The following is a 23,603-nucleotide window of genomic DNA, read 5'->3' as shown; positions in this document are numbered from 1 at the left end:
TCAACTTAATAAATAGATGCTTTCAATTTTTTATGGCCTCATTATTATTAAACTTCTTAAAAACGTGTCTTTTGTGTTTGTTTTCTGATACATTCAATGAAAAAATAACCGAAGATGATTTATTTATAACTTATATGTGAATTAAATAACAAAATTACTAAACTAAAAAAAATAGAATTTCTTTTCATGAATAAAACCCATCATATCAGCAGACAAAAGTTACGTAAAGCCAAACGTTTATTTGTTGGAAGATACAATTAATCATGATACAATCTGTGTGTGTAGGTAAGAAGAAATTAGTAATGTTTTGAAAATTTTTAATTTGAAATCTGCAGAACAATTTCTCAAAACAAGTAAATAAAATTAAATTAACAATGATTGGATTAATGGATGGACGGACAGATGGATTGATGAATATTATAGTTAATAGAATTGTTGGATGAATGGATGGATGAATGGATGGATGGATGGATGGATGGATGGATTGTAGAAACGGACGGGTATATCGAACAGCAAAATAAAATTAAGAAATTTAAATCAAGCATATCAAAATTTTAAAATAATTACAAAATATATTAGTTTTATAAATTTGACAAATGAATGGTATTAGTAGGTATGGTATGAACATAAAAAATATTGATGAATATTATTTAAAAAGTTAGTGTAAAAAAATCAAATCAAAAATACAAATAAAACAGAAAATATTTTTTCAATCAAAATAGATTGTATATTTATAATGTTCAGTTTACTAAATTTCACTACAAAATCTAATAAGCATCGTTAAAACAGAGTTAACAACTTTATCAGTGTTATTCCAATATTAGCGGGTAATATCACAACTTCATTAAGCAAAGAATAAATAACATAAATAAAAAAATTAGAGAAAATTATCATGAATCGAAATTTTGTGACACTTATTGCCGTTGAAATACAGTTTAAACATTTTTTTTATAATACATTAAAACGAAAAAAGTTTATTCTATGCTTAATACTATTATTATAGTTTTTCTTATATAGAAACCCAAATATGCTGAAAATTAGTTTAATAAAAGCATATAAAATAACCAAAATTATTTAATTATCTTTTTTGAAAATGGATTTTTTAGTAAATTAACGTTATTTAATATTTAAATTATTCAAAGCTCTCACTATACTGCTTTATACTTCAGCTGCAAAATGTTTCATAAAATTTTAGTCGATAATTTTTATTTTTTCTCATCTGCAAGATGTCGCAGCATTTCACTGACTTCTAGAATCTGTTTATTGTTCAGTTTTAGTTTAGAAGCGCTGATGTTTTTGTACTCATCACTGTTGTTATTTATAACATCAATCGTATTGCTGTTGTCACTTTTGTCGTTGATGTAATGTGAAGTTGCAACGTTAGTGTTGTTGTTGCTGTTGCTGTTGTTACAGTTGATGAATTTTTTAAACATTTGTTGCAAATAATTTTTTCGAAGTGCCGAAAAAGTCATATCGATGAAAATTGTACGTATCAGTTTAACCTGAGTCAATTTGTACTGTTGCGGTTGTTGCTGGTCTGTTTGTTGTTGGTCTGCTGGTTGTTTATCCGATTGCTGCTGTTGTTGATGCAGTCCTGAGAAGATGTTCAATTCTGACTCTACTTTCTTATCGTCATTAAATGGACAACCTTTACACGATCTCCTCCCGGCGACCGTCTCGCAGCAAACAACGTTGCTGATTTCAATGCATTTATTGGTATCATCGAGGTACATTTCGACATTCTCCGTCGTTGCAGTCCCAAGCTCTGGCGTCGTTGTTCTGTATAATACTTTGTTGTTGTAGATCCTGTTAGAGTTGAGGGTACTATCTTCTTCATTTTTAGCAAGACCGTTAACTGTCGAAGCATTACTATCGTTAACATTAACAGCTAGATTGCCAGATTTGGCAGGGTCATAGTCATCTCGAACCACTACGATGTCAAAAATGTTGTGCTCAACTTTCGTAATCTGCCTCACACCATCCAAACATATTTCATCATCGCTGAGTGAGACCTCATTAATTATTGTTGATGAACTTGGTGGTGAGGATGTTATGAATGTTGATGTTGTTTTCATTTTAGTTGTAGCTTTAACAGTTGCTTCAGCAACAATTGCTGCAACTGCTGCTGCAGCTGATTTAGTTGCTGAAATTGATGGCTGAGTTGTTGTGGGTGGTTGCATGTTCAATTCCTGGTTACGGAAGGCTTCGGCTGGTTTGGTGGAAAAAAATTACTGTTAATCAGTAATATTTGCATTTAATGAATTATATTTCAATATGAATTCAAATACTTCAAGTACAAAATTTAAAAAAATGTTCAAACAAAATGTTTTACTTCAAAAATTTATTAAGTATAATTGCGACAGCAAAAGATTTTTAAAAAGCTGCAACATAATCAAAATGAACAACTACAGAAACGACAACATCAATCTTATAACCAACGAACAGCCTCAGAATGAATTACTAACCAACAATTGCTGCCTTTGAGACAAGTTTCTGTCGCTTGCTGGTTATCAAACTTGATCGGGCAACACGAGTCGTTGCCGTTGAAGTTGTTGTTGTTGCTGGTGTTGTTGTTGAAGTTAATGTTGTTTCCGTTATTGTTTCAGAAAGTTGTGTTGATGACCTTGCTGGTGTTGATGTTGTTGCAGGTGTTATTGTTGTTGTTGCTGCAGTTGTTGTTATTGTTGCAGCTGTTGTTAATGAAATTGTTGATGTGGTTGGCTTTGTTAATGATGATGTTGTCTGGAATGAAAATGTTGTTGCAGATGTTAGAGACGCTAAAAATGAAGGCCTTCCACCTGCTGTTGTTGGCGATGGTGATAAATTCACTGCCGTTGGTGATGAAAGCGATGTTGATGTAGTGGTTGTTAATGTTTTCAATCTTGTTGATGCATTTGTAGATATGAATGCATCAGTAAGTGAAGATGATGACTTTTCAAGATCTGAAGTCTTTGAATCGTTGTGTGATAGATCTGGCAATAACATGTTTGTTGATGTTGCTTTACCTGCTGGCATAAATGTTGATGTAGTAGTGTTTATTGGTGCTGACGTTGTTGTTGTAGGCACACTTCGAGACGTTTTCATTGATGTCTTTAATGTCAGGCATTCCAGAGTTGATGTAGTTGTTGTAAATGTTGAGAATGCATCTGTATTTAATGTTTGCTTTGGTGATGAAATGCAAGTTGAAGGAAGGTTTGTTAATAAATCAGAAGGAGTTGTTGACAGATTGTTGGATGAATTATTTGATTTTAATGTATTTGAAGCTGCTGTCATCATTATCGTTACGTTAGTTAATAATTCTGATTTTGTTGTTACATTAGCTAATAATGTTGTTGTTGTTGTTGTTTCTGAAATTGCGTTATCTGTAGAATCGTGATTGCCAATATTCGTTTTGGAGTATGTTTTGTTGTTGTTAACGTCATCGTGATGTTGGCTGTTATTAATATTGTTGTTGCAATCATGAAGGTTGATGTTATTGTTGATGTCATTATCAATGTTGGAATTCTTTAGGCTGATGTATTTTGTGCTTTTGTAGTTGGTGAATAGTTGAGGGCCGAATTTTTTAGCCAACCGTGAAACATTAATTGAGGATTTGTCGTCTGCGTTTTTACGATTGTTTGTGTTGTTGTTGTTTATGTTGTGGATGTTGTTGCTTATTTTGTTGTTGTTTGTAAGGCAGTTGTTATTGCTTAAATATACGCTGTTTTCATTGTTTATGTTATTAATGTTAAGTGAATTGATGTAATTTAAGTTAATATTATTATTGTTTATTGTACTGTGATCCTTGTTGTAATTGTTAGAAATTATGCAATCATTAATTTCGGCAACAATTTTGTTGTTTGTATTATTAGTTTTGTTTTTGATGTTGTTGTTGTTTTTTTGCAATGGCACGTAAGTATATGAATCATCGTTATTTCTGTTTGTATCATTGAAGAGTTTGCTAGCAATTTTTGGATCAGTAAGGTAATGGTAACTATTATACTTGCTGCTACTGTTGCTGTATTTGCTTCCGCAATTGATGTTGGTGATACTGATGTCTTTGCTGTTGTAATTGCTGTTGTCTTCGTCATCGTTATCACTAACATATCCTGGATTAACTTTAACCTGTCGGTAGGTGCCGTAAAATAAATTACCTTCGTCACCTGGACTGTTGACGTCATTTCCGGTGTTGTTGATGTCATTTTTGTTGTTGATGTTGTTGTTTTTGTTGTTGATGTTTTTGTTGTTTTTTTCAATGTCATTATCCATAAAGAGATTGTTCAAGGAATGCGTTTTTAGATTCTTGAGGCTGTGATATTTGCTCTCTGGGTTGTTATTAATTTCGGAACGTAGCTTCAAAGTGCGGAAGATAATTTTGGGAAAAATAACAAAGTTTTCATCATTGTTGTCTTTGTGGTTACCGTTCATTTTGCTGTTGTGATTGTTGTTATTTTTGTAATTAGCGTTGTTGGTACCAAAAAATATATCCACTTTTTTACCGCGATTTATAGTAATACTGGTCTCAACATCATTGTTGTTGTTTGTGTTGTTGTTCAAGTCAACAAAGACAGTTGAATAATTTTCATCTTTGTCATTTTTATTATAAATAAATTTGTTGTTGACGTAATTTGTGATTTTGTTTTGCTGTTTGTTGTTGGAAAAATTAACATCATCTTGAAATCTGCCATCCTCATCAGACGGTAAATCCGGGCTGCAATTGTTTGACGATAGTGTTGTTGTAATTTTTGGCGTTGCTAATGTTGTTGGTGGTAATAATGATGTAGTAGTAGTAGTAGTAGTAGTAGTTGTTGTTGTTGTTGTTGTTGCGGTTGTTGTGGCAGCTGATGGCGCGTTGCTAAAAAATTGCCTACTTGACAGAATACTTTGTGTATATTGAGGCCGTTGTCGCCTCTTCCTTGTGGTTAATGATGATGAAGAAGAAGATGACAATGGTGATGATGAAGATGATGATTGCTGATGAAAATGATGGAATGGATGTTGTTGCAGAAGTTGTTTAAGTGGGGTTTGTGAGAGGCTGTTGTTTTTTTCAGCGTCACATTCCATTGCACATAGTTTTCAAAAGCGAATTTTTGACAATATAATTTTCCCACTAAAAGTAAAATTAAAAATTCAGTTAAATATTTATAATCATATTTTACACAATCACTTATCTACGTAATTTATTTTATAAAAACTGAACAAATGATATGAATTAAATATTCAAACTGCGTATCCATAAACATTGATTCATCATCTTAACTTGTACCTCTTATCAGTGGAGCATGCGAAAACGAACTCAACACTGACGATGATGATATCTTCGAGGCGATGGCGATAAAAATGATGAAGGTTACATTTGCTAAGTTAACAATGAGGCCGATGATGATAAGAGTTGGTAGACTTAATTAACTTCCCTTTTGAATAGGTCTGCTATGAAATACATCTGTAGCGAAATGATGATTAGATAGGACGAAATAGGAAAATAAATTTCCACACATTCACACATGTGCTCTTATGCAAATTATCTACTCTATTTAATTTCTGTTACTAGCCCATACATTCTTTTACTCACTCATCCACTCACGTTATCATTCGTGCAATGATCAGCTGTGAACAAAATATTATTTCTCTCCTTCCCTCCCTCTCTCTCTCTCCCTCTCTCTCTCTCTCTATATATATATATATATATATATATATATATGTATATATATATATATATATTTCTCTCTCACTTTCTCTCTCTCTCTCTCTCTTTCTATCTCTCTCTCTATCTATTTTTCTTTCTTTTTACTCTTTTTCATCTACATTTATTAATTTGTTTTCTAACATTTTCTCTCAAGTAGATTTTCTTGTTTGTTTCACATGGTCACCGATTATATTAAAGGTCTCTCTCCTCTCTCTCTCTCTCTCTCTCTCTCTCTCTATATATATATATATATATATATATATATATATTCCCAACTAAACATTCCTTATGTTTTATTTTATAAAGCCATAAATGTAGAACATATAGCATTCATAAGTGCATATGTTTGTGTGTGTGTTGTTTACGTGTAGGTGTAGGTGTGTGTGTGTGTAGTGTGTGGTATGTATGTGTGTGTGTTTGTGTGTTTGTGAGTGTGAGTGTGTTTGTGTGTGGTAAACTCAAATCAAAATAATTTCATTCACACAGGTCCATTAAAAATGTTTAAACATGTTTTCTTTATGTTTAAACAACAAATTTTTAAAATAACTTCACAAACTGTTGATGAGAAAACCACCGTTGAGAAAAAATTTAACAGATCTACTAAGAAGACTTGCCCAACACACATGATTACACAAACAAACAGAAACACATACACACACACACAAACACAAACACACACACACACACAAACTCACGTGCGCGCACGCCATCATCATCATCCCCACCATCATCGTCGTTGTCATCTTCATCATCACCCCTGGTTGGTTCTGGTTATGCATTCAATCAGATTAACCGTAAAATGTTTACTTCTGAATAATAAAAAAATGCTAGTACTGAGGATGATGATGAAGTAGATAACGATGATGATAACGATGACGACAATGACAAGTTGATCACTGTGATGATGATGAAAAAGATGATGAAGAAGAAGAAGAAGATGATGATGATGATGGTGATGACGATGATGATGACGATGATGACAATGACAGAAACATCATAACAAATATTTGATATTTTTAGTAATGATAATGATGGTAATGATAATTTGAGAAGCAACTGATAGAAAGAATGAATGACTAAACGACAGTGTGAAGTGACTACAAATAAGTGTACCAAAATTTCATAGTAAAATTTCATAAACATTCCCAACATCAGCATGGTAATATCGTCGTTGTAATCGTTGTCAGTCGTCGTCTTCATCACCGTCACTCATTTAATAAAATGATTATCATCATATATTATCATCGTCATTATCATTTACGCTATGGTGATTGTCATCATTATGACTATCGTCATCATTCATTGGCATCGTCATCATGTTCATCATCGTCGTCGTTGTTATCATCATCCTCATAATACACAGCAAATGAAAACTGTTATCATTTGTTATCACTATAATCATCTTATTCATCATCATCGCCGTCGTACAATATACATTGAATGGCGAATGTTATCATTTGTTATCCTCATCATCATCATCATACTCATAAGCGTCGTCTTCATCATCAACGTCACCCGATACGCTGAATGAATGATTAGATATTGGATACAGATGCAGATGGATGATCCTACTAACCTGAACTCTTGCGTTCTTCTCTCGTTCCACTGACATTTCCATAATTATTTATTATCATCATATTACACTATTATTATCACTTTAATCATCAGTGATCGTCATAACCATTTCAAAATCACCACATCATCGTCATCATCATCATCATCGTCGCCACATCATCATCATCATCATCATCATCATCATCATCATCATCATCATCATCATCATCATCATCATCATCATCATCATCATCATCATCATCATCATTATCATCATCATCATCATCATCATCATAATCATCATCATCATCATCATCATAATCATCATACTCTTCCTCATCGCTACATTATCATTATCATCGTTATTATTATTATGCTTACGGCTGTTATCACCATCATCACCAACATTGTTATCATCTCTAATCACCTACGACTATTGATTATCACCAGCATATTTTTATTATTCTTTTCATCTCATCATCTTTATTATTATTATTGTGGTAGTTATTTGTTATCATCATCGTCATCATTGTATTCATATTAAAATAGTTTCAAGGTGTACTAAAGAGCGGCACTATCACCTGTATTAATCATTGATTCGGTTTGCACAGACGAATTACATGCAAAGCAGCTGCCGAGATACTTCAGAATTTCCTGCTCTCTAAAAATAGATTTGATGGTCGGTAGAAGGAGCAGCTGAGTAATGTTTGATGGTAATTTAGTAAAATGGTCATAGCACTTCTCTAAAATACTGTTGTTTCACGGTATCCTAGTATTGGGAAAATTGAAGGAATCAAAAAAGTATTTTCTTTTAATTTGTGTTTTAATCGCTTTCGTTGGTTTACTGATTAAATGATGTGAAATTTAAAAAAGCCGATGGACCTGTTGAAAAATTGATAGATGTAACGAAACCAAAAACAAAACTTCAACAAACTGAAAAAAGACAGCGCCTACTAAGAAAAAAAAGAAAAAAACAAACAAAAAACAAACAAAAAGTTGCTTACCAGCCGTACATCCAGCCGACAGTAAAATAATTGACACATTTACGATGCCATCTAGCGAATATAATAAAAATTTACTGGTCGACAAGACGACATTTTTACAGCTGATCGGGTAGGTGGCACAAGGGAGGTTGCCGTCGCTGGCCGCAATGGAGGCGACCACATGATTAAGGAAAGCCGTTAGCGTTTTAATCACTTTCTTTTTTTTGCTTGCATGTTTTTTCTTTTTTATGCCGTTATTTTGTAGAATGTATGTTTTGAGGTCATTTGTTAGTATGTAATTGCCATCGACGGTTTTTTTTGTATTCGTTTGTGGGTCAGTTACGTCCTAACGTGTTCTTGTGTTACTAAATTATGTTGCGTTACACTTCATAGTTGTGAAGGTTTTTAAACCGTTTACATTTTGTTTTTGGCGTCTTTGGTGATTTTTGTTGGTTTATATTTGTTTGGCTATCGTGTTTATGTGTGCAATTGGCATTTTAAATTGTTCTTTTGTGCTGGCTAACGTCGCCCGGTTAACAGAAGTTCGTTTTGTATGCTTTTTTTGTATTTTTTCGCAGTTTTTCTGTACCTCTTCTGTTTAAACTTTGTTTTTATGCTTATTTACTATTGTGCTTTAATAGTCCTTTTGTTGTAGATAATGCAATTGACTCTATTTTGTTACGCTCTGCATGACGTTTGGAAGGCTTTTAGGCTTGTACGTAAGTTTGCTCGCATGTTTGCACGACTGTGTACCTATATGAGTATGTAAACAAATGTACGTCTGTTGGGTGCATGTATGTATATATTGTATGTATCTAAACGTGTTTGTATTTTTTGTATATTGTATACAATTAATATATGAACGTATTTTATGAAGATTTATCTATGTGAACGTTGGCACGTCATGAATGTATGTCTTCTGCCTGTATTTTGGACGTATTTGTTTAATCGTCTATCTATATTGAACACCTCATATTCGTGTGTAAATTTCCATAAAACAGTAATAGAATTTTGAAAAACAAATGTTTTTAAACAAACTATTTATTAATCAATTAAAGTTCAAATTAAAAACTTGGATAAAACAATAAAAAAACCTAAAATACTGAAAAAAGAGAAAGTAAATTCTAAAGATTGAAGAGGAAAATAGTCTTACTAATGTTACGAGGCACCAACTGCAACATTTTTAAAGTCACGAAATAAAAATTCGGCGCCGACCACACATGAACGTTAAAATTTAACTGTCACTCTTTGACATTTTATTTTCATTTCCTTATTTTTGTCATTTTTCTCTTTACCCTCGATTTCTGTTTTTATCGAACAGTGTAACGAATTAAAAATTGTTGTATTTGCGAACTTCGGCTATTTAATTAAATTCAGAAGTTTCTGAACTTTTTCTTCTTCAAAAAATTTTTGCTCGCAAATTTTAAACTCAACAAAAAATTGTTATATGTATCACTACAAAAACAAACATTGAGACAGATTATTTTTAAAATAAAATCAGATTATCAATTAAAAATCTAATTAGATTGAAAAATTTGTAGCGATGGCTAAAAATAGAAATTTCATCCCACTCGTTACGCTTCCTTCCCGAATATATTTTTAAAATTATTTATGGCCGGGAAAATATTTAATTAAACGAGCGTTGAGATATTGAATTCAATACATTACTGATCGGCAAGCTGGCGCCTGAGAAAATGAAAGAAGAGAAAGACAAAAAAATTGTTATTAAACAGAAAATAAATTACTGGAAAAATAAACTGACGCCAAAACAAAGCCATACCAAAGTGACGTTACAAAACCCTAACCCTAACCAAACGATGACGAAGCTTACATGTTGAAATAAACAATATTAGCAGCAGCAAAGTTGTAGAAATAGAAGTGGTAGTAGTAGTAGTAGTAGTAGTAGTAGTAGTAGTAGTAGTAGTAGTAGTAGTAGTAGTAGCAGTCGTAGTAGTAACAGTAGTAGTAGTAATAGTAATTGTAGTTGTAGTAGTAGTAGTAATCGTGGTAGTAGTAGTAGTAGCGGTGGTAGTAGTTGTAGTAATAGTAGTCCGAAAACCGCGCATAGAACGCTGTTACAAATATAAAAACAGCGAGGCAATCACAACAGATAGGATAGCTGATAACAATGATGGAATGTAAGAAAGTGATTATGACAACGTTGGTACTGATTATGATGATGATAATGATAACGGCAATGATGATGACGAAGATGACGATGAGGAAAATGATAATCTGTTGATGACGGTTGCAGACAACAATCCCAGAAACAATCTTTCGATATTAATAACTCTAGCAGGCTTCCAATGGAGGAAATATAATAATGAAATAAAAACTCCGCCATAGTAAGGGACATCTTGATTAGTTTCCATGGTTACGACGCGGAAACAATGTGAATAAAAAAGATACTAATATGAAAAAGATTTTATAAATTTAATATACTAAAGCATGAAAAAACGCACTTATAAAAAGCCATAGACACAATATGAAAACAGAATTAAAAAACAAGTAGACAAAAATACTAGGACATATACTACTTTTACCACTCCCGCTATTACTACTATTAAAATTATTGCTGTAAATATTGCTACCAACGATAATCAAGTTGCCTAGAACGTGCTGATGCGGTGTGTGCTATCAAAAAGTTAGTATCGAAGAAATACTAAAAATAAAAACAATTGAATAAAAAAAACTTATATAGAAAGAAAAACAAAGGAGGAACTAGCGGAAACTGGATTAGCTCCTGTTTAATCGTATCAGCGGTTGTTCATGGAGTCATCGTCCGATCATGCACACGTTCCTAGGAGTTTCATTTTCAAATTAATTGCTCTCTTTTTTTTATTTCTTTTTTCAAATTATTTAATTAAATTAATTAATTAATTTAGAAAAACACCATTACTGCTATATTACTGTTACTGCAAATTATACTACTAATGTTACAATACATCAGTCTATTTTTTAATCACCGGTTTTAAACTTAAAAACTAAAACATTTCTCTTCATCATTTCGTCCGCTCACGTGACTGTGACGTAAGCTGATGACGTCACGACAACGTCAGCAGTACGTGCCGCGAACAGCTAATGCGACAGCAATTACTAATGTTGCGGCAGTCGTTACTACTTTCCATCTTCATTCATCTTGCTGTTGTTTGTTTTTTTGTTTGTGTTTGTTTGTTTCAACAACAACAACAACAGCCACGTCACCAACGACGACGACGTCATCAACGTCACGGGCGGCAAAATATAATTGTGTCAAGCCAACTCCGAAGTGCTAAAACTAGTACCAAGCGCGCGCACGCGTGTGTGTGTGTGTTTGCATGCGTGTGTGTGTGTGTTTGTGTGTTGTTCGGTATGATTTTAATAATGATAACAAGATTTTTTATTGAGAATATTTGATTATATTTTGGAAAATTTCTAATAATTTTTTTTTTTAGGTTTGAGTTGATGGCGAAGTTAATCTCCACGATTGCAATCAAGATAGCTCAAGAAATCGTTAAGTTTATGTTAATGCGGGAAATAACTATACGTTGGCCACTGTTATAAGAAGGATGCTGACCATGGCAATAAAAAGGATATCACAATAACATCAGTGATAATAAAGATAGGAGAGATAAAACATTGACGATGATGGAATGACAGAAATGATAGAAGACAGAGTGATGATGGTACGATAATGTTCATGACTGCATATTTGATTGTGATATTAACAGTGCAATCAAGTTTAATGACATTTCTCGATTGTCAACCCAATGATGATGCAATCGATAACCATCACGCAGCTGAAAATGACGTCATTTTAAGTTAAGCGAGTTAAATAATATGAATAATAATAATAATATTGATTTTATATCAATAAAAAAAATCTATTTGTTTGCTAAAACGGGTTGGGTTTTTTATATAAAAAAAATTTTAAACAAAAAAATAACTCAACAATACTGAAAAACAACATAGAAAAAAATTTATCTTTTTGAGATTGCCCTTCAAAAGAAATTAAACTTGGCTAACGCTATCAACCTCGGTGCAAGGCTTCACAATTGAATAAATGTAATTGAATGGTTTAACGTGGCCCCATTGCAATTAAGTTTATCCGATCTGACATCAACGGTTATTTACAATGTCATGGCTTCAGACATCAACAAATTAATGTTAGAAATGATATCTTGTATTTATGTTGGTGAATTTTTGTTGATGTCACTGATTTTTTCTGTTAGTACGGCAAGTTTTTTCAAGTTGTTATTATGTAAAATTTATCAAATTGTTTTGCCCACGGTTGCTGGCTATAGTTTCATATGTAATGTTCTACCTAAGTTTGGTCTTTCATACTTTTGTCATTCTCTAAAATCAATATCATTGTTATTTTCATACTTAAAAGTTATTAATACTGGTGATGAAAAAAAAGTGACTACCTCTCTAAACTTGCTCCTAAACTCTAAATTTCAAATGTTTGGTTGTTACATATGTTTTAGAACAAGCATTAAACGATATAAACAACCGTTTAAACAAAAAAAATGATGAATGAATGAATGAATGACAAAAAGAGAAGAATGAGTTGAGAGAAAAATGAATGAATAACTGTTTAAAAAAGGAAAGGCTGACAAATGGAGGGAAGAATGAGTGATGGGGAAAATAAATGAATGAAGACAGAAACAAATGAGTGGTTAGCAGAATGGATGAATAGCAGTTTGCGAAAACAAATGTTGACAGATGAATGAATGAGGAGAAGAATGAGCGAAAAGAAAAATGGATGAATAAATTATGGTCACGTGACATATGTTCTGACGCGCCTGAGTGACACAACGAATCGTTTGTCACCAGAGCATAACGTCACTCATAAGATGCTGTGTTTGCTGCTGCTACAACTGCTGCTACAACAACTGCTGCTGCTACTACTACTGCTGATACTTTTGTTTCTGTTGTTGTTCGAGGTCTTGTCAATGATATGTCTTTGTTAATTAAACAAACAAACAATTTTAAGTTGTTGGAGTTGAAGTTGGCAATAGGGTTGGCAATGAAGTTGGTTCATCGATATTCTCGCGTTTTTCGTTTTATTAGAAACTTCATTCAGAGTAGATTTGTAGTTATTTTTGTTGTTTTCTGATAGTTATTATTATAGTTTTTTTTGTTATTTTTATTAATATTTCAATTTGATTCACACTGTTTCAAATCCATCAATCTGGTGTCAGATTGTTGAAGTTGTAAACGCCTTGTCCGTTGCATTTATTAAAACTGGAAACAAACTGCCAAATGTATACCCACGTACGTATATATATACACACACACGCACACACACACATACTCACACACACGCACGTACACGCATATATATATATATATATATATATATATATATATATATACATAATATGAAATTACGTACACATACATACCACAGTTATTTGTTTTCACTCGATAAGAACGGCGACAAACGATGACATCACTGATGACGTCATGACTATGACGTCACCGATGACGATGACGTAGTACTTGCAACACACGGGTACCTGAAACCTGTTCATAAGTAGTCGCTAATCTGCATTAGAAGGAGATTACAACGATTACTACTTCTCAGTGTTTGGTGGCTGTGATTCATTGGTGCCTGGCCTGTGATGATGATGATGATGATGACGATGATAATGAGGATGAGGAGAGGAAGATGATGATGATGATGATGGCTGCAGAGGTTGGGAAAGTGATTATAGTGGGGATTAATAAAATGATGGTGATTAATAATGAAAAATATAATCATTATTAATACTACACTATTGTCGGTGATAATGGTGATGATGAAAATGATGCTGTTGCTGCTGTTGCTGATGATGATGACGATGATGACGACGATGATGATGAAGAAGATGATGATGATATAGTGAAAATGGTGATGACGGTGGCAAATGACGAAGTTGATACTAATAACGCTGATGATAGCGATGGCATTTGATGATTAATTTTAAATTTTGAGATTAAGTGACAACGTGAAGATTATGCGATAATGTTGAAAACAATGACTGATAACTTTTTAAGCGACAGCAAATTTGATTGATGAAAAAAATGATTACAAAAGATGACGAAATGATAATTATATCGAAGACGACGATGATGCTGATCAATATTAAGAAGAAAAAAGAAGAGGAAGAAGGGAAAGATGATTATAATGGTGGTGGTGATAATGGCTAAAACGTGCAAAGGTGATGGCAGAAAATGTAAAAACCGCTACAATTTTCTTAATTTGAATTCCGGAAGTAATTTATTTCAATTTGAATAAAAAAGTTAACAATTTAAATTGTGAAAATTAAAAAATTAAATCTCACAGTTAAAATGTGTTCAAAATCACAAAAGTGGAAAGAAGTGACGTTGGAAAATTTAAAAATAAATTGAAATAAAATCAATTTTTTACGGAGAAATTAGTTTTTCGACGTTGACGAGATATTTTTTGACAAGGAAATTAGAGCTTGAACAATTTTCTGATTATTTTTTAGAAATGTAAATCTTTCTGAACAAATTTAACATTAAAAAAAATTTTAGAAAAAAATTGATTTTATTCAAGCTGATCTAAGCGTTTTTTTTCTTAAATATAAAAATAAATAAACTGACATAACGTTTGAATTAATTTCCTAAAAGCAGTTTTAAAAATTCTCTGAAAAATGATATCCATAGTGATGATTATGACCCCAGCAAACACGTACACATACAAATTATGAAAATGATGACGAAAAACTTGAAAACTAGAAGAAAAGACATTGTGGATAGATGAAGAAGATGATGAATATGGAAATGATAGTGATGATTGTGACGATGATGATGATTACAATGATGATGATGACGACGATGATGATGGCGACGATGACGACGATGATGAATTTCAAGAAGAAGAAAAACATAATGATGATAGAAATGATGATGGAGATAGCGAAGACAATGATAATGAGGAGGGTGATGAAAATGACGATGATGGCGAGGACGACGATGAAGATGACGAAGCCGTTAGCGACAATTTCAAATACGATGACGAAGATGTTGATCATAATAATGATAAGGACATTGGCGATGAAGAGATAGAGATAATTTATAGTTTGCAATCTTCTGCACGGCTTAACGTATTTTCAATGAATGGGGCTATTAATAGTAGGAGCCTGTCAAAATTTGACTGAAAGAGTGAGTAAGAAAAAAAATGGATAAAGAAGTGAATGTGAGAAAGAGAGAATGAGAGAGTAGTAAAAAAAATGTGTCTGTGTGTGAGTGAGTGAATGAGTGAGTGAGTGAGTGAGTGAGTGAGTGAGTGAGTGAGTGAGTGAGTGAGTGAGTGAGTGAGTGAATGAGTGAATGAGTGAGTGATCGAGTGAGTGAGTGAAAAAAGTATAAATATTTGTAATGAAAATTTACACATTAAACTTTTGAAATGAAAATGAATAAATCAAAATAAATGAATAAAAATAAAAACAAAACGACAACCATACAAAATAAATTTCGTAAAAATAAAAATTTTGTAGAAGGGCAAAATGTATGTCGAAGTCGACGTATGGCAAACTTACTTGGCCTTTCATGTCAATAAGAAAAACGAAGAATGTACAATGTACAACTCGTAGCAATCTTCAATAATGTTGCTATAAACAAACATTTTTATTTAAAATGAAACTTAAAATTTAAAAAAAAAATTAAAAAATTTTCTACAAAGTGCGAATGGTATTTGAATGAACCTAAAAAACAAAATACATAAAAAACAAGATAAACATTAAATTTTGTAGGGGACAAAAAATGCTATAAAATTTGCGCATGATCTAACCTAGAGTGAATGAATGAGAAAGAGAGAGAAAAAGAGAGAAAGAGAAAAAAGGAGAGATTGTGTAAATGAGTAAAAGAATAAGAGAATGAGTGAGTGAGTGAGTTATGAGGGAGTGTCTAAACGTTCACAAACATAAAAAAACGCACAATGAAAAACAACCGCAGTAAAGTTATAAACCTCGATCATGATGATGTCAGTGACGTGGATAATTTTTGCAGATTACAATGGCTACCTCCTCCGCCAGATTCCACCATAAAATATACTCAGTGCATCTGAAGACCCCAATCTCAAGACAATTACTACTACGTCTCGATCGATAATGCCATTAACGTGCTACTACTACGACCACAAGCCACACCGACGACACAACAGCCGCTACTACTACTTCAGAGTTATAACAACAATATAGTCAATTATAGTGAAGACTGTTATTAGCAGTAGCAAACGCATTTTAATGATGGAATTACTTATTAAATTTAATTTTAAATAACCACAATCGACAGTTATGACGCTACTACAATGGCCACTGGCAACACACGACACACAACTCCATCTGATACTTGAGTAGCTACAGTTATAATATACTAATATTTTACTATACCTATTTGTTGAGGCATTAGCAATGAAAGTACTATTTAATTACGTTTTAATATTCGATATCTCCATTTTGAACTCTTTCATGCGTGGGAACATTAATGCTTCATACTTCTCTGAGTTAATTAACTAAGAATTAACATAAAATTTATCTAATAATAATAATAATAATAATAATAAAGATAATAATAATTATAATAATAATACATCTCCACATTAAGGATTTGTACATTATCAATCGTTAATCGTGGCAAAAACCGATCATAGGTGTCATCTTTCTCCCTCATTCCGAACGAGCAGCATTTATACCAACCCCCATTTCCATTTCTGTGCAGTCCTCAAGTAAAGCAAAGGAGTAGTAGTAATAATAACAAATTAAATTCAAACATAGATATATTTAAATTAATAATAAAACTAATTAATAACTAATAATTAAAAATGAAAAATGTTTATTTTAAAATAACTATCTACATTCAATCCTCTACATGTACACTGACTTCTTCAGCCCAATGCGATGACTGTTTGGGCGGTTTTATTCCAGGTAATGGTTTTGGAGTAGTTGTTGGAGTTGACATGTGTTGGAATGTTGTTAAGTTGTTGTCCTCGCTGACGTTTAATTCCACTTCGGACTTTGTGGACTTGAGAGATTTGTAAAATTTACAGACTCTTTGATGTATTGAGAGTTCTTTCCGACCCTTGCAAGGTTTGCCGCAACAGATTGTTTGGATTATCAGGTAAAATATAATTACTATTTGCGAATAAATTTGAAGGAATGTTTACGTTATTGTCTGATGAAATATTTTTATTGGAGTTTACAACTTACAGAGCCGTGCAGTACACCTCTCTAGGAATGTCTATTTAAAGGTTAAATTCTTTACTGCAATGCCGGCAAATTGCTGAGTTTACAGTATTAAAAAAGATTAAAATTATACCAATAAACCCCTTTAAAGTTAAAAAATTTGATAAAACCTAATTTTAAAAGCAGAGCCATTTTCTCTAAAAATTATCCTACAATTTGATATAAAACTCAAATGTATGAAACGCCAATAAAACTTATACTGCTAAAATGAACAGTGAGTTACATAAAAGCAGCTCTCTGGTTCAAAAACAATGACAGTGTCCAAATACAATATTATTATGTGCATAATAATAATAATAAAAATAATAATTATTATAATTATAATAATAATAATGATAATAATAATTATTATAATTATAATAATAATAATGATAATAATAATTATTATTATTATAATAATAATAATGATAAAACAACAACAGCAGCATGCAGTAAGGATAATTAGCATGAACAAGGTAGAGTAATAATGCAAATAAAAATAATAATAATTATAAATAAGAAGAAGACAAAAAATAGAATGAAAAATAAAATTAATAAAAAGTAATAAGAACAAAAAAGCAATAAGGATGTCGGAAGATGTAATTTTCCATCCAAGCCGGGCCAATGCAGAGATGACGTTAAACAGGACTGTTGCCTCTAATCTTCCATCTGAATGTCCATACGTCATAACGATTGTAAGACCAGATAACTACGACGATGATGACGATGGTGATGATGAAGATGATGGTTATGATGATGATGATGATGATGTGGATGATGATGATGATGTGAGTGATGATGTGAATGATGATGAGGACGACGATGGTGATGATGATGATGATGGGAGTGATGATGATGATGGTGGTGGTGATGATGATGATTTGGATGATGATGATGTGAGTGATGATGAAGATGATGACGATGATGATGATCGTGTGGATGATGATGGTTATAGTGATGAGGATGATGATAATGATGACAATGACATTTGGGATATGGAGGCTATAGCATTATGTGGATAGCTGTTTATCTTATTTATTGTAATGTATTAATTAATTAATTATTAATTAATTATTATATTGTAAACAAAATTAATAACAAAATCATTGGAAAGAATCATGACAAATGCACAGAAACATCCACACACACACACACACTCACACACACCACACACACACATATATATATACACACAAACACACACACACATACAAGCACTATTTTACACTATTATTACAACAACAAAAAATACGCTTAAGTTAATACTTGAAAGATGAGGAAATGATGATTTTTAATTTAATTAAATTTTTCTCCAGATCCGGCAGATCCGGATAATATTTTCTCCCCCTCCATCAAACTGCATCCAAGAGTGCTACATTACGTTGCTACATTTTCAAGATGATGATGACGACGAAGATGATTTCGATGATGATGATGATGATGATTATTATTATTATTATTATGATAAATAAAATTGTGACAATGATGATGATAATGACAACGAAATAGATGATTGACTTTAATGGTGAAAAAATAATGATGCTGATGATAATAATGATTGTAATGATGACGACGATAAAAAAAATAATGCTAACGGACGATGATGTTGATTAGTAAAAAAGTGGTGGTATTTTAAAACTCAATTCATGATCATCATCATCATCGCTATCAACATCCTCATCATTCGCACCCTCATCAACATCATCATTCGCACCATCGTAATCAACATGACGTCATCTGTGACGTCATCATGGTTTCATTTTCCAGCGGATGTCTCTATAATGTCATTAGAAATTGAAGCAGAAGCTGGATACTTGTTATATGTTGGAGGCAGAAAATGTAAACAAATATGAGCATCTTAGAAGGAGAAACTGTTCATTTTAACAACAACAACAACAATAACAACAACAACAACAACACCACGGAAACATAAAAAAATAAAAACATTCATGAATAAACATAAAAAAGTTTCATCCTAATTAATTATACTTGTAAAGAACTTGTTATACTGGTATTATATTTTTAACTTATACAGTTAAAACCAAAATTTATGTATTTTACGATTAAATTAGAATCGATATAGCGTTAAGTTTTTTCTAAAAAAAAATTGGCTATAACGCGAAAAAATAATATAAAATTAACAATAGTGATAATTATTAACATCTTTGTCATTACTTTTATCATGTTGCGAACCAGTAAAACTAAAATAGACCCATCAGACGATTTCATTGAAATATAAAACCGCGCAAACTTACGAAAACGTCAAATTTTATGGCGTTTTATTCTAAAAAAATAATTAATTTTTTCAGAAAAAGAGTCTACTGAAATGAAGAACAAACAAACCAAAAAGAAAAACAAACATAATCAAAAAATTCAAAAGTTGCGGAAAAATTAATTACAACGATGGTGAAAAAAAATAGAAAAAACATTTTTTGGAAAAAGAGAAACAACGACGATATTTTCCATTTAATCAATTCCTTCAAAATGACGCAGTCCACCTTGCCAGGGTTAAAGTGTGTGGATGCAACAACACATTTTACATTATCAATATTTTCCTCTTATACCTTTCATTCCACATGAGTGAAGTTTCTGTTTTATTTATAAAAAAATCACGCACAAATGTGTGTGTGTGTGTACCTGCGAAATTGGGTGTATGTGTGTTTGTGTGTCGTGTGATTCAAAGATATTGCATATGCAAATGCCATTCACACCTAACATAAATACACACATTTTTTCAACCCATTCAATTATTTATAACTGATAGACAAATATCATTACGTATACAACGTAAATACGAGCAGATTACACCCACTGGCACACGTACAGCACATACAATTTATGAATGAACATAAAAAAAACTAAACAAACATATCTAAACTGCACGCATATAAACAAACGCGTTCAAATTTAAAAAGATCGTTCACATCAATAAACATTCTGCAGGCTATGTTTAAGGGGCAAGCATTCCTTCTAACTTCAACCTTACTTGCATACAATGTTTCTTCTGTACTTTTTTGCACGTATGCCCACACGCCTCTGTAGCAGATTAAAGTCACTTGAAAAAATTATTACATTTTCAAATTTTCCTACTTTTTCTAGTGAATAAAATGTTATATACATTATAATACTCATAAAACGATTATTGTTTCGTACCAGGCTAGTACACAAAATTCGTAATACAAAATGATAGAGACACGCCTGTGTACACTATGGGTATTTCTGTCATCCTTTGCACAATATACCATTAACGCACGCTCTCTTTCCGTTAAATTACTCTACATTATTGAGTACTTCTTGCATGAGCGTGCACATGTTTTGTACGACGGTGGTGGGTGGGTAGGTGGTTGAGTGGTCATCTCTACGCCTACCTACATTACATACGCGCGAACGTATACTCTAATTCACCTGCACACCATGTTTACAATATGAACATGCATGAATATTTGTATGTTTATTCATAAACATAAACTATTTCACGTAAGACGTTTAAATCGTTACACTACATGGCATTAATTCGAATTGATGTTACACGGAATATACTTGGCGTTAAACTAAAATATGAAACGCGATAATGAAACTCGACAACGTGGAATCTTCTAACAAGCAATATGAAAGTATTCATGTTGTATAAAAGTTATGTGACAACCTGAAATTATCCTCGAGATGTTTTTAATTAATTTCAATACCGATGATGTTTATTCATGCAGTTTATTAGAGTTCTTACCATTTATTGTTAATGAAATAATTTGGTATTTTGTTTTTTGCAATAATACAAATAACGATGCAGAAATATTTTGGATCCAAGATGCTTGAATTGAAAAAGAAAACAACTAAAAAGTATATTGCAAGTGAACAGATGTTGGAAGATTTATCGATGCTACAAGCATTCGCTCACGAGATAAACATCAATAGAGCTAAATAAAAAATATTTATACAAAATTTCGATAAATAAATAAAAAAATTAATAAATAAATGAAAATATAAATGAATAACAAATAACAAACATATAAAACGTGATACGAATTGCAGAAACACAAACACACGCAAGCCTAATTATTTATATATAATACAATTATTCTGTCAGTATAATTGCAAAAAATAATCCGGATACGTGACGTAACTCTGGCGTCATTCATCCGAGTCATCACGTGATTTGAAAACAAAATGAACGCTAGTGTTCGGTCATATTGTTGAGGGAGAACATGGCGCGCGATAGAGATTGTATCCATGAGTTTGCTTAGCTTTGCTCGTTTGAATATTAAATTTTTTTCAGATTTTACTTGCAATTACTTTTTCAAAAACATTTTAGAAAATTTTATACAAATAAGGAAACAACAACATAAACAAACATATTTTCCAATGAAGTTTTTAAGCAACAAAAAAGTTGCCTGCCCACTAGATTCAACAGAGTATAAAAATTTGATTACAAAATATTATCACTAACGACACGAGAAAAACCAGGAAGAAAAACAAAGATATTCAAGACATCTATCTGATCTGGATTCTCCTCGTTATTGCAGGCAGGAAAAAATTATTATCAGACATAAACATGACATATATATGACGGCTGAAAAGCACTGTTGGGGGAAAATTAGTGATGTGCGTGAAAGGGAGAGAGAAAGAGAGAGAGAAAGAGAGAGAGAAAGAGAGAGAGAAAGAGAGAGAGAGAGAGAGAGAGGGAGGGATATAGAGAAAAAAGTGAGAAAAAAGAGAAAAAGAAATAAAAAACGAAGGAAAAAGTGGGTGAGGATGGTGTACAAAAGCTTGTAGTTACACGAACAAATGATAAACAAAGGAAGACATATTGATACAAATGGAACGTTTTAAATGCCCGACGAATTGAATAGGGAAAAAGTTTCGGTGGAAAAAAAACTGTTGATAGGGAAAAAAACAAAATAAAATGAATAAAAACGCAATAAAGAACAAAAAAATGTTCATAGAAAAAAATTATAATAACTAGAAAAATGAAAATGTGTGAAAAATGAATAAAATATGTTAGGAGGAAATGTTTTTTACAAATATTTTTGCGGCGACATTGTGCAGAGGCCGATGATGAATTCGCTTCCTCCATTGTTGACAATCCGGCCATTAATACTTATTACTGTTTTTAATTTCAATAAAAATATTATTTGCGAATGAATAAATAAATAAATAATAATGTCATTAAGTTTTGTCATCACGTAAATTAATATACGATCAATTTAATTTAAAAATTATTTCCATTTTAATATTTTTTAAAATAATTTCTAATTACAACACATTAAAAAATAATAATATATTCACTTCAGTTAAGAGTTTTTTTTATTACACTAGCACAGAGCATGTAATATGGGAAAGATCCTTTCTGCGTTCGAACCCGGCTAAAGCTAAGCATGATCACACGCCTCTAATCAGTAGACCACCACGATGCCCAATGAGATATATATTTCGATATTTTAGTAGTGACGTTAGACCATGAAGATGATGTTTATTTGTGGTTGACCTTCCCACTATTGAAATTATTTGAACCATGCCATATTGATGTGCCAGAAAATCTTGTTTTGGTTGTTCAGGTTGTTGTTGTTGTTATAAATTTCATCTATGATATTGGTGTTGTTGGTACTATTATTATTATTATTATTATTATTGTTGTTGTTGTTGTTGCTGTTGTTGCTTCTGCTGCTGTTTTTTTAAGACAAGTTTATTTGTTAGAAAGAAAAATTCAACATGGAGTAGATTCAACAAAAGAGTGAAAATTTCAATCGTTGTTATTGTTGCTGCTACTCTTGCTGTTGGCGTTTTCGTGCAGTTGTGGTGTCGCTAAGTTGCTGTAGCCGTAGTTGCGTAATTGTAGTAGTCGACATTGCGTAAATACTGTAGCCATTGTCGTCTTTGCTAACGTTTATCGTTTTCAACAATTTTATTTCTAGTATCATCAACTGATTGTTCTTACACTAATGTTTTAGGAATTTATTGTTGTCATTACATTGAATAATTATGGAGTTGTTGCTGTTAGAGTCTTTAGCACTGTTATTATTTTGTTATTGTTGTCCAAAAAAATGCCACTAAAGTTGATAATGTTGTTTCAGAATAAACTCGTCACGTTCGTTTACGTTCTGATAAAAAAAAATCCATAAATTTCTGTCATTCTAATAATAATATGGCTAATCAACTATGTTTCTAACATCTGTCGATGATGGTGATGAATAT

The 23,603-nt window shown here is 32.0% G+C and overlaps 3 protein-coding genes across 3 annotated transcripts; 2 read left to right on the top strand and 1 right to left on the bottom strand.

Moving 5' to 3' along the window:
- Positions 1-1,205: 1,205 nt before the first annotated feature.
- Positions 1,206-4,407, bottom strand: HELRODRAFT_166715 (hypothetical protein; the record flags this gene model as incomplete). The annotated part of the gene is made up of 4 exons (XM_009011940.1): positions 1,206-2,209; positions 2,470-2,561; positions 3,006-3,146; positions 3,572-4,407. The coding sequence occupies 4 exons, from the start codon at positions 4,405-4,407 to the stop codon at positions 1,206-1,208; spliced, it is 2,073 nt and encodes a 690-aa protein (XP_009010188.1).
- An 8,630-nt stretch (positions 4,408-13,037) lies between these two features.
- Positions 13,038-15,350, top strand: HELRODRAFT_166714 (hypothetical protein; the record flags this gene model as incomplete). Its single annotated transcript, XM_009011939.1, has 3 exons — positions 13,038-13,127; positions 13,386-13,458; positions 14,929-15,350. The coding sequence occupies 3 exons, from the start codon at positions 13,038-13,040 to the stop codon at positions 15,348-15,350; spliced, it is 585 nt and encodes a 194-aa protein (XP_009010187.1).
- Positions 15,351-19,141: 3,791 nt separating this feature from the next.
- On the top strand, positions 19,142-21,336 carry HELRODRAFT_166713 (hypothetical protein; the record flags this gene model as incomplete). The annotated part of the gene is made up of 3 exons (XM_009011938.1): positions 19,142-19,253; positions 19,908-19,999; positions 21,202-21,336. The coding sequence occupies 3 exons, from the start codon at positions 19,142-19,144 to the stop codon at positions 21,334-21,336; spliced, it is 339 nt and encodes a 112-aa protein (XP_009010186.1).
- Between the last annotated feature and the right edge of the window lie 2,267 nt (positions 21,337-23,603).

This window comes from Helobdella robusta, assembly GCF_000326865.2.
Source record: "Helobdella robusta unplaced genomic scaffold HELROscaffold_10, whole genome shotgun sequence".
NCBI classification, from domain to species: domain Eukaryota; kingdom Metazoa; phylum Annelida; class Clitellata; order Rhynchobdellida; family Glossiphoniidae; genus Helobdella; species Helobdella robusta.
The sequence above is the reverse complement of the archived record's forward strand: the minus strand, read 5'-3'. Positions and strand labels throughout refer to the sequence as shown.